The sequence below is a fragment of the Eptesicus fuscus genome, chromosome 6 (assembly GCF_027574615.1).
Source record: "Eptesicus fuscus isolate TK198812 chromosome 6, DD_ASM_mEF_20220401, whole genome shotgun sequence".
Lineage (NCBI taxonomy): Eukaryota > Metazoa > Chordata > Mammalia > Chiroptera > Vespertilionidae > Eptesicus > Eptesicus fuscus.
In genome coordinates this window covers 73960990-73977872 of record NC_072478.1, presented here as the reverse complement: position 1 = coordinate 73977872, position 16883 = coordinate 73960990, and the positions used below count along the sequence as shown (strand labels likewise).

At 54.8% G+C, this 16883-nt stretch overlaps 1 protein-coding gene across 1 annotated transcript in view; it reads left to right on the top strand.

Moving 5' to 3' along the window:
* The window catches only part of FSTL4 (follistatin like 4), a 334585-nt gene that overhangs the window by 231428 nt on the left and 86274 nt on the right, over positions 1–16883 (top strand). Inside the window, exons 5-6 of the mRNA XM_008142339.3 lie at positions 7065–7261; positions 10594–10717. Of these exons, the coding sequence (XP_008140561.2) occupies positions 7065–7261; positions 10594–10717 (321 nt within the window). The remainder of the gene's footprint in view (positions 1–7064; positions 7262–10593; positions 10718–16883) is intronic.

Below are 16883 nucleotides of genomic sequence, written 5' to 3'. Positions count from 1 at the left end.
CAGCCACAGTTCAATCTTGCCCACATCACCAAGGGTCTCAGGCTCTGCAGGTCAAAGGCCAAAGCCAAGGCTCAAACCAAGGCCCAGGCTGTGGCTGCAGCTACAGCTCAGGTTCCAGCTCAGGCTCCCAAAGGTGCCCAGGCACTCAAGAAGGCTCCAGGGTAGAGGCCTCTGTCTGCCAATGTGAGGACGGAAGGAGTGGTGAGACCCCTGGGCTGCTGTCTGCCTGGGGCTGATGTCCTCCTGTGCTATTTGTACAAATAAACTTGAGGCGGGATCTGTCAAAAAATCAAAATAAAAACTAGTTGCTCTTGGGCTTGGCTCAGAAGCTGAAGATCACCTCGTCTGAGCCAACACCCTGAGCAGCACCATGGGCCGCGCCAGGCAGAGGAGGCATGGGCTCCACGTCCCCCCTGCCCCAGTCTCCTCACCTGCTGCCCCAAGGTGCCGGTTCCCTGTCCAGGGTGTCCTGGGAGAACAGAGACAGGGAAGAGCCCTGTTTCGGAGAAAGGGGGAAGGAGACGGGTCCTGCCCCAGGGGTGCCTGCGGGCGGCCTCTTTCCTCCTCAGTGAGGCGTGCATGGAGGGCTTTAGCATTTACTCCAGTTTCCAAACAGCACTCTTTCACTTTGGGGCCATGTGGTAGGTGTGCCAGTCGACCATTAAAAGTGTAAGTGGATCCTCGTCCAGGAATGCATCCGGTTTTGCTTTCTCTAATAGGAATAGAAGAGAGGATCGTAAATGTCAAACAGCAGACTGTACAGCAACACCATTGAACCAGGCATTCATGAGCAAATGTGCCATTTATCTAACAAAGGTCTGGGTGGTTTTGTTCATTTAAATTACCTGATGCTGGAGCAAAAATGGAGATGAGGGTTTATCTTCGAATTCAGGTGCACGTGGAGGTAGATATTTTCATGCAGGCTTGATGGGCTCTGGCACAGCAGCTGGGGACCGAGTGCATGGCCAGCGTGGCATGTGCATTGGGCCCAGGCAGGTTGTAGGTCATGTGGAGCCTTAGATGTGCAGATTCTGTGTTTGGGCTCAAAGTGGGCTCCGTACCTTCAAGAACCCAGAGCATGCAGATGGGATGACAAATAGGACCCTCCAGGGAAAGGAGCAGAGGACACTGACCAAGGACAGTTGGTCAGCCGGATGCTAGCCTCCTGGGGGGCCTGGGAGAATAAGGGCACACTCGTGAGTGCAGGGGCCCATTGCTGGCTCTGGGGTTGGGACTAGTGAGTGAGGAGGAGACTCAGGTGGAGCCCCGAGCGATGGAAGGGCAGGAGACAGGCTGAGCATCTCCAAAACTGTCACCAGTGCCCCTGTGGCCCTTGGCCGTGTCCACCCAAGGTCTCAATGGCTGGGTTCTTTAAGAGAGTGAAGACTCTCATGCCGGAGATGCAGAGGCACTGGGCACAGTGTTTGGAGAAGAGAGGATGGAGATAAAGGCAAGCTCCTCCAAGCTTAAGGGACCAAGGGGCCAGATTGTGTGGCTTACAGTGGACAGAAGCAGCTCCTTGGAGCTGGGCTGTTGCAGAAAAGTCAGATTTGAAGAAGGGCTTTTCAGGAAAGGAGCACCTGGGAGCAGAATCTGCAGGCCAGCTTTCTGCCAGGTAATGGGAATAGCCAGGGGCTACAGCGTAGGCCATGGTGTGCACACCTCCCATGGTTCCTGAGTGTAGGCAGCAGTGACCCATCTGCCCAGAAGTCACAGGCCCCAGGAAACAGCCAGCAAGGGGTCACCACACGGCACACCTTTGATGCATCTGTTTGTGTTTGTTTGGAGATTGTGACGAGACCGTATTGTGTGTGCTTAACGATCTCCTGGAATTTTCAGAACTTTGTGGCTTGGTCAACACCATCAGTAAAACTATATCATGTTGCCGAAACCGGTTTGGCTCAATGGATAGAGCGTCGGCCTGCGGACTGAAAGGTCCCAGGTTCGATTCCGGTCAAGGGCATGTACATGGGTTGCGGGCACATCCCCGGTAGGGGGTGTGCAGGAGGCAGCTGGTCGATGTTTCTCTATCATCGATGTTTCTAGCTCTCTATCCCTCTCCCTTCCTCTCTGTAAAAAGTCAATAAAATCTATTTTAAAAAAAAACAAACAAAAAAAAAAACTATATCATGTTAGTGGAAATGTATCTTAAGATAAACCCATTGGTTTTGGCATTTATTGTTAATTGAATTTTCCCAGAAATGGCAGCAGAAAGATGGTTAATGTTCCTGAATTTACATCAAGTTAAACATCTGTTCCTCTTAAGCTAAACTCCAGTAAAGTTATGGCAGCTCATAAATTAGATCTGGGAGTAAGATGCTTTCTGCTCTCTGCACAGCTTAGCAGTTCCAAAGTAGACCTCAGCATGACACATGGCATCCGAGGCCTGTGTCACAGCCACATTCAGCTGTGACATCAGTGCCAGGCGATTGAGCCAGGTTTTCGCTTTGGTGGGAAAGATCACAGCTTTGTCAAGCGGCAGGTGTCATTGCTCCCCGGCTGGGTACAGTGTGGGGACCGGGATGCTAATGTTTGCGTGGGGATCAGGAGGAGCCTGCCCACAAGTGACCCTATAAGCCGTGGGCACATCTGGTCTCTCCCTTGGGCTCCACTGGGGGCTCTCCCGTGTGAGGGTCTCAGGATCTGAGCCAAGGGGCTGGCTCTCTGCCAGGTCAAGAAGGGCTAGAGTCTAGTGGGTGTGGCTCGCAGGCATAGCTGGCTACTGGGTGGTTTCCGAAGGGACGGCCTGTGTGCCTGTGTGTGGTTTGGGAAGCGAGCTGCCTACACCCACATGTTGGAATCTCGGGGCATGATGCACCAGCCCACCCCACCCCCCATGGAGAAAACTGGGCCGGTGAACAAGGGGGCTCTATAGGCGGTGGGGGGGGGGGGGGAGGGTTGGTGTAGGAGGCACGGGAGCGAGTTGGAGAAGGAGACCAGAGGACGTGGTGCAGGAATGGCTGGGGGCGTGGGGGAGGGAAAAGAGAAAAGGCAGGCAGGCACTGCCCCTCCCTCATGCAAGGTGTCTCCCACCTCCCCTCACCTGCTCTGGCTGCTTCCTGTGTCCAGGACCTGGGCCTCCAACAGACCTTCACCACATGGCCTGTCTCACTCTCAGCATCGGAGCTTCCCGGTATCTGGGTGGCGTCTCCCACCTTGCCCACATTCTGCAAACCCCCCTTCCCTGGACCCTTTGGAGCCTCCAGTCGCACCCACACCTGGGGCTGGGAGCGTCGCCTGCCGCAGAGTGAAGATGGTCCCTGCGAGGCCCGAGCTGGCCGTGGGCGCGCGGCTGATGGACGTTCACAATGTCTCTCTTGCTTCCCTTTGTTTTGCAAGAGAAAGTGTTCCTTTGATGGACATTTAATTCCAGAGGCTGCTACCTGCTTCCTGTCTCTCTTTACTCAAAAAATTAAATGCGGATGTGCCTGTGCTGCTGCTATAATAATCTCCCTCGGCCCGAGGGAGTGTGGCTGGAATGGGAGAACATTAGGATCTTCAAAGAGGGACAATTATTGAGGGAACTAGATTAATGAGGTGTCATCACAACTTAGCCAGATCTGCGGCTGACCTTTCTCATGGAGAACGGGCTTGATAAATGTAGTTCATTACCAAGTTCTGACATGAAAATAGGATCCCACTCTGGGCTCCTCAGCAGGCTGATCAATATTTTATCTGCCAAAGCAGGCCTGGCCTGGCAGCAGGAGGAGCCCCGCACACTCGTGCTGGCAGGAAGCTCAAGGCCAGTGCCAGGGGCTGGCCAGGCCGGCCCTGCCGTGTGGAGGGCACCCAGGCCGGGAGGCGGGGGATGCCCGTCAGTGTCAGGCTGACCAGGACATGCATCTCCCTCCGTGAGAGGCCCCCTGGGGAGAATGTCCATGAGCAGGGGGAAGGGAGCGAGGAAATGTTCTGTTTTTCCACGAGCACCAATATAATGGCCACCTGTGCCAGGTGCTGGGCACTGGTGATGGGGACGGACAGGTGAGTCATCCAGAGAAGCCTCAGGCCTGGCTGACCATTGGACTTGGCAAAGTCCTCCTACATTTCCTCTGATGCCAGGTGCCTCCAAGGGCACCCTGGGCGCTGCAAGAACTTCTAACACTTGCAATGCCTGACTAGTCAGTCAGGGGCACTGACCTCTTTTTCCTTAGATTGTCAAATAAGTTTTAAAAAATGACAAGAGCCAACACAACAATAGCGATCCAGTGTGAATGAATCAAAATTATACCTATCTTTTTGTCAGACTAGCAAAAGATATCTTTTTGATGCGCCACCGAATTTTAGTGATTCGTTTATGTGTGCCATGAGATGACAAAGGTTGAGCATTGCTACTTGAATGTCATGACCCTGTAAGGTGGTGATGGGGCTATTTTTGCCCCCATTTTAAGGTGGAAAATGGAGGCAGGAAGGGCAAGGGCACCTGCAAGCCCTGCTGCCTGGCATGCTGTTCCCTGTGCCATCTTCTCCCCACACTCTCTCATCCTGCAGGTCTCATCCTGAATGCCCTCCCTCATCAGCATTCCCTCCGGGCACCCTGGGTGCTCAGACCAGTAGTCCCACCATCTGCCCCCAGGGTGCCGCCCAGCCTCTGGCACAGAGTTTATAAGTTAGTGCTGGATGGGAGGAGCAGGGCACGGTGGGCTCTCGCACGGGGCAAGACCAAGGACTCGGGGAGCTGACTCTGGACACTGGGACGCCACCAGGCTGTTGTCTAGACGTGTGCCTACCCTCCTGGCCAGGAGGCCTATGCTGGGCCATGGCCAGGGTGGAGGAGCAAAAGCCTGTAATTCACAGTGAAGTGCAGGAATGTGATAGAAGGGGTGGGGCCTGGGGGTTGCTGCAGCACTCTCCACAGGACCCACCTCCATGTGGAGATGCTGCCTAGCCGGAGACCCCTGGCCCCGGGCCACAGGCAGCTCAGAGGAGCTCTACGCTCCACCAAGGTCTGTGAGGAAGGTTACAGGTTGTGGGGGGCCAGCGAGAATGAGACATCTCTGCCCAGCTGGCCTGTCTGGGCCCACCCTCAGGTGGCCCTGCTGTGGTGTGTTCTCAGCAGTCTGACTGCGCACTAGCATTTCCATTGACCCCACAGGCCCCCTTTCCATCTGCTGTGTGCAGCGACCTCGCAGCACCGGGCATGAATGCCGCTCCCAGGAGAGCCTGACCCTCAGGACAGGTCCCCACAGACCCCCCACACAGAGACGCCCTCACCTCCTACCCCAAAGCTTCGGTCTCAGCTCCCGTACTGCCTCCCGACTTCTGGGTCATTTACCAGAACCGGACTTAACCCTGTTGAGGGCAAGGGGGCAAAATTTATCTCTCTCCTTCGCCAAAACTGACCTTTATCCAGGCCTGGCAAAGAAGGAAAACCCAGCAGGCTGCCACATCTTCCCCTGGACGGGAATGTTTTTATAGCAGGACAAGGCCACTATTTTCAACACTGTGCAGCCATACAGACTTAAGGATCAGGTTTGCCAACTGGTGGCACCAAGCCAAGCGCTCCCCGGCATGGGTACCCAACAGGCCAGAGAGGGCGCCAGCACGGCAGGGGAATGGGAGAGCCTGGCCTGTCAGAGCCTGGAGCTCCCAGAGAACAAATAGATTTGATTACATTGAACACAGCAATTGATTTTTTTTTCTAAATAAACATGCAGGAGGAAATGGTAACAGGCATCTGTTTCTGACAAGAATCAATTGACCTCAAATTGGAAGAAAATCTAGAAACACAAACAAGCAGAGGAGGAAGTGGTTGGCCGCCCAGGCTTGTCTAGGGAGAAGAGGAGGGAGAGCAACAGACAGACTCCCCCAGCCCTTCCCCCATCAACAGCTTCCCTGTTTGCTGCTCTTCGCAAAGGTGGTCCTACTGATGATACGGAGAGAAGAGCTATCGTTTGGTGAGCCCTCACTCTGTGCCACGCCGTGCTAATCCCTCCGTGTGCATATCTTATGTAATCGTCACAACGGCCTGTGTGGGAGGCAGCTGTGTGGGAAGTGTGTCCTCCCACTTCCCAGGTGAAATCACGGAGGCGCCTGGTCCAAGGTGCAGGTCCCGGCAGCGGCAGGGCTGGGGCTGAAGCCCAGGGGACCTGAGTCGGCGCTCTCCAGCCCTGCGTTACAGTGACCGTCCCAACCCCTGATTCTCCAAACTGGCCTGGGGATTAAGGGAAAGACTCGAGGCCGCAGACAGTGCATTCCCAGCAGCACCTTGGCCTCCCGCCTGGAGTGGACGGCGCGGGTCCCACCAGGGCCCAGGACGCCCTCCACCCCAGGGGGGCGAGGAAGCGGGGCTGGGGGGGCTCCCCTGCTCTGCTCGCACCCTGCAGCCTCCCAGGTGACAGGCTGTGCCTCCTGCGGTGTTTCTCCCAGTGGCCCGCCACCAGGAAGACTGCCAGTGTCCGGTCGCAGTGCATCCCGGGCCTCACCTGCCAAAACGCCGCGTGGTCCTGACGCTGTGCAGCAGGCAGGCCTGGGTGACAGGCCCAGAGCAAGGGGCTGTGTGCGCCGGTGTTCCTTTCGTAAAGCTTCCTTGGTTTCTCGGTTGTAGACGAGCGTGCACGTGTTTGTTTTGCAGTACTCCAGCTCTGGGAGGGCACCTCGTTAAGCAAGGCTTCTTAGTCCTGTTAACGAACACCCCCAAATCTAGGAAGCCACGTATTCAGAAGCAGCCTTTCAGGTAGGATTAAGGCAAAGACGAGCTATTACAAAGTGAAATCGGGGCCAGCTTCCCCGAAGCCGCCGTGGGGCTGCCGCAGTGAATTCCCCTGGACAAACTCCCCCCGTCCATCTGGCAATTGTTCTACGTCTGGCACACAGTAGGTGCTCAGTAAATCTCCGTGGGATGGGCAGGCAGGCTCCGGCCCGCATTTGCATCATGTGTGGCATGTATTCAGTGCTCAGTGGATAGCTATGGGGTGGGCTGGTGGGCAGGCAGGCAAACAGATCCCATCAGCCCCAGTGCCCCCCCCACCCCCCGCACTGCACGCGGGAAATGCCCAGAACGGATGAAGGTTCTCGCAACGCCCTGGGGAGGAGTCTCACTGCAATAACCCCCGCTCCCCCTCCAGGCGACCTGTGTACCATGGCCAACTACGCCCGCCTGAAGAACGTTCTGCTGGCACTGCAGACCCGCCTGCAGCCACTCCCCGAGGGGGCCAGCGGCCGCGGAGACCCTGCCTCCCAGAAGCGCCTCCTGGTGGAATCTCTGTTTAAGGACTTGGATGCAGATGGTGACGGCCACCTCAGCAGCTCTGAACTGGCTCAGGTGAGTACGGCGTCCAGTGAAAATAAAATTGAGGAGGAATCGGGTTTTCCATGGAGCATGTCCATGAAGAGAACCTGGAGATCACGTGAGGAGAGTCGTTTGTAGCTGTCTCTGTGCTGGGACGCCTGGCAGGCCTCCTGCAAGAGACCCTTCTCCAGGGAGCCGGAGAGCGTGTGATCCAGGCCTCTCAGAACCTCTTACAAACAAACGGCGCCAGTGTCTCCTTCCCACCAGCCACCTTCAGCCAATATTTACAAACAAGCTTTGAAGCACTCGCAGCTAGCTGGCAAAACACACGCTTCGGGGGGGGGCTGATCTCTGATGTTGTCCTTAGGAAGTAAACCTTCTCTCCCTGAGTCTTTTACTTTCCCCAGCGGGAAGGCTAAAGGAAGCAGGCTCAGTTTCACCACACACCCCTGGGGCTGCAACCTGGGCGTCCCCCGGTCTCTCCCCTAGGGTCTCGCTGTTCTTTAGTACCCAGATATCAACAGCCCACGCCCCAGCCTGCTTGCGGCACAAAGCCCTGTGTCCACCCCTAAGCACTGCTCTTCCTTTGAGAAAACACTTGCATCAGGCCCTGCAGTTTGCCTCCCTCCCCAAACCCAGCGCATGTGTCCGTCTGTCCAGCTACACGGAAGTGCAAGCGCAATTAGCTCCTGTGGCAGAGAGACGCGGGGAGGGAGCAACCGGGGCCAGTCATCGCCAGCTGTAGGGAGGATCTTCCTGGCCGGTGGCAGGAAGGCAGGCTGGGTGGGCCAAAGCGCCTGCATTCCTGCTCCTGCTCCTGCTCCTGCTCTGCTGGTTTGCCTCTAAGGACCTAGGGCGCTTGAGCCACATCTGGCAGGTGCAAACGTTTGCTAGGAAGGCAAGGTCGGCCTCCCCAAGCAGGGCGGTGGGCAAGAGAAGCTCGTCCACAGAGACCGAGCACCCACCAGAGGACAGATAATAAGTCCCCGCCTTTGATGCCGCTATAAAGAAACCTTCACATGATGTGGTGACCTTAGCAAAATGGCCAGGTCACCGGGCAGGACTGGGCTGGGGCGTGCCCTAACCCTTACGAGCACCGTGTGTGCTTGGCAGTGAGCCAGGCCTTGCCCTGTGATGTAACAAGCAGAAGAGGCCCTTGCTATGTAGTGTAGTAGCTGAGAACGCAGGCTTCACGGTCACACGGCCTGCGTTCAAGCCCCGCCTCCAGCATTTTCTAGCTGGTGGGTCTTGGGAGACACCACGCCGCTCTGTGCCTCCATTTCTCCTCTGTGACCATCACAGGGCCATCGGGAGGGTTAAACAACTAAGGCGTGACGTGCTGGGCACGGTGCTGGGCACGCAGCACGTTCTCAGGAGGTGATAGTATCGATGTCCTCGTCATCATCTTGATGACTATTACTTCCTCCTAACCCTTTCAGCGTCCTCTGCTGTGGGGCAGGCACTGCTGTTACCTCCACCTCACAGAATCAAGCGGCTCACCTGGGTTTGTTCACTGCTCAGACATGATGGCACCAAGATGACCCCCAGGTGGGCTGGTGGGCGTACACCTGCTCCCCTCGCAGGACAGGGGTCTCCCAGGGGGAGCATGGCTCCCACCAGGAAGTTCCACCTGGTCCTCTCAAGGTCTATGGGGCCAGCAAGTGTCCCCAAAACCTGAATATGGAACAGTCACCCAGAAGCCCTGCCATGCCAAGTCCCCCTCTCGGGGACCCCTGCTCCAACCAGTCCAGGGAGCACATGCAAACCCCACTTCCTGGGAGCATATGCAAACCCCACTTCCTGGGAGCACATGCAAACCCAACTCTGTCACCCACACCTGGATAGCACCACCTTCCTCAACCCTGCCAGCCAGCACAGCACCACCTTCCTCACCAATAGGCCCAGCTATGGCTAGGACCCCAGGGGGCAGGGCCAGCAACCCACAGAACACCCAAGCTGCGCTGGGGAAGCCCGGGTCCTGTTGGTGATGGTTCCCTGCAGGAGGAACCGCCTGGTGATTCCCCGGCCACAGGCTGTGCAGGCAGCGCCGAGGGCAGATGCTTGGCTTGGCCTGGACAGAGGCTGCTGTGGCTCTTGCCCCCCAGCCCACATGGCTCCCAGGTGGCTAAGTAAACAGGACCTTCCTGGTCATGTTGCTCTAACCAGGCAGAGGCGTTCCCCGAGGCACCTGGAGCCATTAACAAGCATGGTAATTGGGTTAATGTATTTATCGTCCGTTTCATAAATCTGCCAGGCAGAGCCCAGCTAAAGGGAGCCTTGCCTTGACACTGACTCAAAGGTGTTGCGGAAAACCGTGTAGGTCCTATGAAACGTTAATCAATTTCCAATGCAGAAATAGACAAAGGGAAATTTCCATCCTGAAAGATTGATTTCGGGCGTTATGGTTGATCTCCCTTTTATCGACCACTCTTACTTGCTGGGTGAAGGGTCATTTTTTTTAACATTATCACATTAAATTGCCTTTAATATAGCAGACCAAGCTGAGACTGTTAAATAAAGAGAAAATGCCTCTGTCCCCCTCTTCCCCGCCCCCTCGAATAAAATGAAATTTTTTCCTTCTTCTGAGGTTTCCTTCTGAGCATTTTTTTTCTGTAAGAAACACCAGCGTCTGGCCCCAGCTAGCAAGGGTGCCGGAAATCTCTACCTTTAGTCACCTTTGGCATGTGGCTGGTCATGCTGGGGAGAGCTCCATGCCCTGTGGCCTGGGCCACATCCAGAAAGGAGTTCATGAAGGCCCACCCATGGCTTCCTGCCAGGATCCCAAGGACAGAGATTCTGTCCCTGGCAGGGCCGGGCAGGCAGAGGCGGGGCTCAGGCTCCTCAGTAGAATGGCAGCCCTCCCTTTTTGGGGGCTGTGCTGTGGTTAGAATGCGCAGCCCTGAGATTGCAAGGGCTGGTGGGAGTGGGGGGAGGAGGTGCTAATGACCTTCCAGCTGTACACAGCCACTATTTATGTGCTGAATTTGTTTGATCAGGCCCCTCTCTTCTCTGGTTCCCCATCGATAGCAAGAAGGATAGATGAGGAGGCCTCAAGGATCCTTCTGACCTCCAACCCTCTGGCGTCTGTCTGCCCAGATGGGGAGAAGACGCACCTGAACACTAATCCCGATTCTGCCCAACCACCGTGTGACCTTAGGAAAGCCCCTCCCCATTCTGAGCCTCAGTTTTCTTATCTATAAAATGGGAGGGTCAGACAAGACAAAACCAAAGAGCTTCGGATGCTCCCAATGGCCCACTGAGCTGTTGCTGATTCCTCGCCCCAATTGGCCTGAGCCATGTCCCAGCAAAGCCCACAGCTCTGAGCTCACTCCTGGCTCTGGCCTTGTTCCCTCCCTCACCCACAGCACGTGCTGAAGGAACAGGACCTGGAAGAGAGCTTCCTGGGATGCTCGCCAAGCGACCTCCTTCGATTTGATGACTACAACAGTGACGGCTGGCTGACCCTCCGAGAGTTCTACACGGCCTTCCGTAAGTCAGGCCCCAGCCGGCCGGGCGGGCAAACGGGCTGTGTCCGCAGGCATCCCCGTCCCAAACTGTATCAGGGCCTGGAGTCTGTCCTTGCTCTCTAGGGTTGGTTTCTCTCACGGATGAAAGTGGTTGGATTTGCTCTGCAGCAAGCCTGAGCTTGCAGAGGGTAAAGGAGTGGGTTGGGAGAGGGGTGCTTGGTCTCTTCCTTTGGATAAAGGACCTTTTTGCCATCATCTGAGGAGCACGGGACTGTGATTTACGTGTGTCTGGGAGTGCACCGCTGGATACCTCGGGGGGAGACTGTGCCTGTACGTGGAGGGAGCAGACTTTAGGGCTCTCCCTAGGCTGTGGCCCCCCAGGAGGAAGGTTCTGCAGGAGGGTTCTGGAGGCTGGGCCAGGCGGGAGAGGGAGGTAAAGGTGGTGCTGGGGTTGATTTTTGGCCCCAAAGAGATGAAGCCCCTTTGTGTCAGAGAGTATTCAGGCTCTGCTTAAAGCAGGTGGTATGTGCGCCCTGTGTGATGTGTCCTTGAACTTGACCTTCAGGCCCTGGAATTTGAGAAATAGGTGTGAGACACTCCCAGGATGCACTGAGCCTCTGAGCCACAGACCCTGCCCCTCTGCCCATCCCCCACCCCTCCCTGGAGCCCCACTTTCAGAAAGGTGTCGGTGTTCCCTGTTGACATCTCCTATTGGCGGCTGTTACTCCAAACACCCACAAGGCCTGGGAAGGAGTCCTTGGCAAGAAGGGCTCTTGTGGCAGATGGAAGAGGTACTTGTGTGACATAAGAGAAGAGCAACAAGTGTGCTTCTTCCCCGCAGGAAATGTTCATGAACTTGATGCAGGGATGCCTTTTCCATTCACAGTATCCCTGTTGCCAAGGACCAAAGCCCATGCCCCAAGCACCGGGCTCCGCTTGTAATGCGGTAACTAGGCATGGTTTCCCATCTTCCTCCTCCCTGCCCATATCTGCTTTAACAGTGATGTCTGCTATAGGATAGTTCAGAATAAGGTATGAATGACTGGCAGGCTTAGCCTGCTGTGGAGGCTGTTGGCTTTGTGGATCAAGGAGCTTATTCCCTGAAATGAATCTCTAAATTTTAGAATGTATGGAAGTATCAGCAGCTCCTTAGACCTAGTTCCTGAGAGCCCACTGTTAGATTTTCAGGAATTTTCAAGACAGACAAACAACTGGTAGCCTTGAATCATCCTTGGTGGGAGTATTTACAACACAGAAATGACACAAAAAGGAAAGTGGGGGGTCTCTTTCGTCTGGAGAGCCAGCTGTTAAGCATTGCCCTGCACATCACTCCGGTCCCAGAGTCCAGCTCCTGCAATATCCTCTCCATCCACCTTCCCCAAACCGAGGCCTCCTGATGATTTCAATCTCTGTTGAATCCGGACAAGGAAAGAGTGGGGTGGTCAAGGCAGATGGCAGGGAGGTGAGCCCCCCACAACAGGAAAGCAGCATCCCGTGTTCTAGGACACTTCTGAGACAAAGGAGCTGTGAAGGAAGAGGTTAGTGCATTTTAAGAGCCAGGGGCCAAGGCTGGACTTCACGTATCCCACAGCGGCACGTTCCGCAGGGAATGGCACCGCTCACGCACTTCTGGTACCACAGGAGCCTCTGCTCAGGAGCTCTGTTCCTGGGAATCAGTCTGCGGCCAAACAGGAAGCTGTTGGCGTTATTCGCAAGGAGACAGAAGCATCCCTGCTGCCCCGATGGAAGAGAAGGCGCCTGGCCTCCCTGACAATGGTCCTGACAGCCACGAGCTGCCATGGAAAAGGAGGGTCATCATTGCTCCACCTCCAGCCCGGTGTCTCACAAAGAGCAATATGGTGTCTGTTTCCTTTATTCCTGGGTGATTATTTGAAAAGCACAGTGATCATCATTTTTAAAACAAATTAGATTCTGCTGTCATCTTGGACTTGTTTTGAGCCAAACCATTCATCACAGCCCAACCCAAATAATAGATATGCAATAAAATGTAAACTCACAGGCATTAAGGAAGCCACAGAATGAGTTAACCCCCCATAAAGGCCTGACAAGCGGCACTCGGCGCACGCGGGATCAACGGTTCTTCAAAGTCATAGGAACTCTAAAGTCCCAGAGCGCTGGGATGGATTTATGGTTCAGTGAATGTTAAATAGGTCATTGAAGTGAGACATGTAGGTACAACTTATTACCCAGAAATCAATGGGCATTAAAGAAATCTCACTACAATTCAGAAAATAGTAGCTCAAATATGTCAGCAGCTACATTTTGGACTTAATTTTTAAAGGTTGACTTTAAATTTTTATTTTCTAGTCTCTGTTTTGCCAGGGTCCTTTGGGTACCAGGCAGGGTGCGTCCTGGCATTTTCCCTGGAGAAGTGGGTTGTATTTACTAGTGTGGAGGCTGGAGCCTCCTACATCACATCTGCTTGTGCAGCTGGCACAGCCGTTCATCAGAAGACGTGCTTGTCATTGTCCGCAGCTGCCGAGGGTGATGTCAGGAACCTCAGGGCTGCTGGTTGCCCGTGCTCAGCCGAGCTGGTTCCTGGTGGGCTGTACGTACCATTCTCTGCAGAACAGAGAGAAGAGCAGAGGACAGGTCCCTCAACCATGGAGTCAGTTCAGCCTCTTTCTAACTGTCGGATGGAGCTAAGGCTCCCAGTCACCCATCTCTGTACAGTGAAATATGATATGATGGTGGCCTCCCTCTCATCCTCCTTTATCACCCAAACAATCTGTTCAAGTTGTTTTTGGTTTTCCGAATCACCGGCTGACCTGGGAACTATAGGCACAGTGCCCTCTGCCCTTCCTCCTGGCCCCACCCAGCATGCAGCAGAACCAGCCGCTAGTCCCGGCTACAAGGGAGAGACCCAGGCCCCAGACTCACTGTGAGCAGGATGTGTACCAGCCCTGTCTGTGCATCACAATAAATTAATCTGAAAGTTGCTCGTTTAAAAAGCTTCTCAATAATGCATGTTTTTGCGCTTTCCTGAATGTTTGGGCTGGGATTTTGGGAAAACCATGTTGCTTAGATGAGGATTTTTTTTCTCGCTTCAAATGCATTACAAGTTTCTCCTGCTTTTTAGAAAGATACTTGTTCTTTTAATGAATCCTGTGAGAGCAATGTGTTGGATGCCAAGGAAGGGTTTGAGCAACTAGCAGTGCGGGAAGGAGGCCTCAAGTGTGACCGTTCTGGGATCTCAGATGCACCGTGTCCAGAGGAGCACCCGAGTCTGGGGGACCATGGGGAGTTGGCTGTGTGGGCCGCACACTGTCCCTCAGCTCCAGGCAGGCAGGCAGGCAGGAAGACAGGGATTTCATCGGATTATTGCAATACCTCGGTATCCAGGGCAACTCTGTGAAACAGATGAAATGGTCACCCAGTGAATTACCAACTGTTTTTCTGCATTGTTGCTGCAAAATGAAAGGAAGGAGCCATGTCATTATCCCCTAGAATAAATCATGCCCGGCACAGGTCAGACACCAGGCCAGGCACACTACCTCAGTCAGTCCTCACAGCCGCCGGGGGATGAGCAGGGTGACAAAATACAGTGGCGAGCGCCAACCTCCCTCCCCCGCGCCCTCCCCCCCTGGCTCCTTACTCATGCAGGTAGTTCAGACAGGGAGTTTGGATGTCAGAGGACCGCCTCAGCCTCCCATTGGTTCCTGAGGGTGGGATAGTGAGTAGCTAGACTTCAGACGGCATGGGATTTATCGAAAATTATATCTGAATCCATTTGGCTCTTGAGTTTGGAGAACAAGTAATGCCTGCACCCCAGTGTCAGTGTGGGCTGAGGCGGGACCATTGGTGTGATCACTCCCCTAATCCCAAAGGGACAAACCATTCACTGCCTTTGTTGCCTCATTTTCTCAAGGGCATATAACAGTTAAGTTGGAGTGGCCGGGAGTTGGGGGGGGGGGTGAAAATTGGAAGACAGAAGGTGCTGTGAGTCTCACCACCCCCTTCTAAGGGCAGACATGGGGGTACTTTCTCCTCCTCACCTCAAGCATAGAAAGAGGGGCTTCAAGGAGGCTCCCCAGGAGCGCCCGAAGGCAGTCAGCGTGCCATCTGAGTGGTTTTGCTCGTCAATATCACTTCAGTTAGTAATGGGCTCGCCTGACACTTATCATGTGTCAGCACTGTGTATTACGTTCCTATTTTACAAATGAAGAACTGAAACTGAGGGAAATTAAGTAACTGACCCAAAGTCACACAGTCAACAGGTAGAAGAAGTGGGATTGAATGCAAATGCCTGATTCTGGAAACTTCTCATACATTTAAGCACACTTTGCAACTCACTAGAATTCCCCAGTAATGAGACTCGCACTGTCCCCACAGTTGGTTCCCTAAATGGCAAGTCCCGACTCAGCGGTCTCCTCCTCCATGAGGTCTTCCTTAATCCCTCTTCCCCCTCCACAGCTCCACTCACCTTCCTCTGTGTGCCCACAGCCCTGAGTTTTTCTCTACACGGTAACAAGGCTGTGGCCTGATGGTTAGGGATGTGGACTAAGTCAGACCTTGTTCGAATCCTTGTTCTGCCACTTATTAGCTGTGGGACCCTGGGCAGGTCTTGACCAGAGGTTACGCTGGGTTTCAAGTTCCTCTTCCGTACGGTGGGCAGAATCACCTCTGTGACTGAGCAAGGGCACGCCGCCCGCCACGCATAGAAGCCAATACTATGGCACCGGCTTTTGAGAAAAGAAAAGCTTTTGCTAAGTCATCCCAAAGGGAGACAGGACATGAGGCTTAAATCTGCCTCCCAATCGAGGGTTTGGGGTGGAACTTAAGGGGCTGCAGCACCAGATCTTCCTAGACAAGGGACCTTTGCTTCTGCGGGGTTCCGGAATTCGGGATCCGCTGTGTCCCTGCCCTTTGGTTCTGTGGGGGGAAGACACTTTGGTCCCGGCTCTCCTCTGCCCGTGCTGTGGCTGCACGGCTTGCAGCTCATTCTGTCGTCTCTGACAGGACATGGCCAGTCAGAGCTGGTCTGCGGTTACACCCCACATAGGGTTACTCAGGACTAAATGAGATAATACAGGTAAAGTGATGAGAATACCTTGCGTGTAGTCGTGCTAAGTAATTATTGACCAGGTAGGTCAGTGTTGGGGGTGGAGACACTGGTGAGAAAGCCCCTCCCTCCCAGCCCCGGTCACTCTGTGCGTGCCATTGCCCTCTTGTCCACATTAGTCCAGAGGCTCCATGAGGCAGAAGCTGTTTTGCTCACCATGTGCTCTTGCCTGGCATGGGTCTGGCACCCAGAAAGCCCTTGGTAAATGCTCACTCGGTGAGGGGATGAACTATCTGGAGAAACACACTTGGCAAAAAGGGGTCCAGACACAATGTGCCTGTCACAGGGGTCCCAGAGGGGCCAGGGAAGAGGGAGCACTGGAAGCACCTTGTTGGGGTCCCACAGGCAGGACCCTGGTTGGGGAGACCAGCAAGGCTGTACCAGGCCGATAAGGGCACCCCCATGGCTGCTCCCCAGCCCAGACATCCCTGATCCACTGAATGAGCATTGGGGTGTGAGGTGCGCCCCTGAGGCCCACATGGCCCTAATGCTTCCTGAATGAAGACAAAAGCTGCTTGTCCCACAAAGCTCCCATTCTGCTCCCAGGGCCACTAATTGCCCACTTAGCCCTCCTCAGGATGTGTTCTTTTAGGCGGTTAAGCCACCTACCTGCCTGCTGCTTGATTGCCTCCAACAACTGTGTGTGGAGATAAGGGCTCCCGCTCAGGCCGCTCCTCAGCCCTGTGGTGTCTGGGTCCCAGGGCCACGTCCCCAGCCAAGGCCGCAGACCCTGGCTTCGAGAGGCCAGGCTTGGCCAGCGGTCGGCTTGGCCGTCCCTGTGCTAATCTGTACACCTTGGAAAATAATTTATTAGCGTAGAATGTGGGTTTGTACAGAAAATAACTTATTAGCATAGAATTGGGTTTGTATATCTTCTGAGCTCAGCGCCTGAGAACCCAAAACACACCTGCACAGCCTCCGCTCAGCCCCATGGCTACCTCCCTCCCACCTGAGGCCACATCACAAAGTGAGCCCGACACCCACAGAGGAAGGCACAGCGCGGGGTCTTGGAGCCTCCGCCGCAGCCGGCCTTGCTGCCAACTGCAGACCCTGCCAGCTCCAGTCCCCCGAGCTGGGCCCTGGCCGGGCAGGGAAGGAGGGGAGG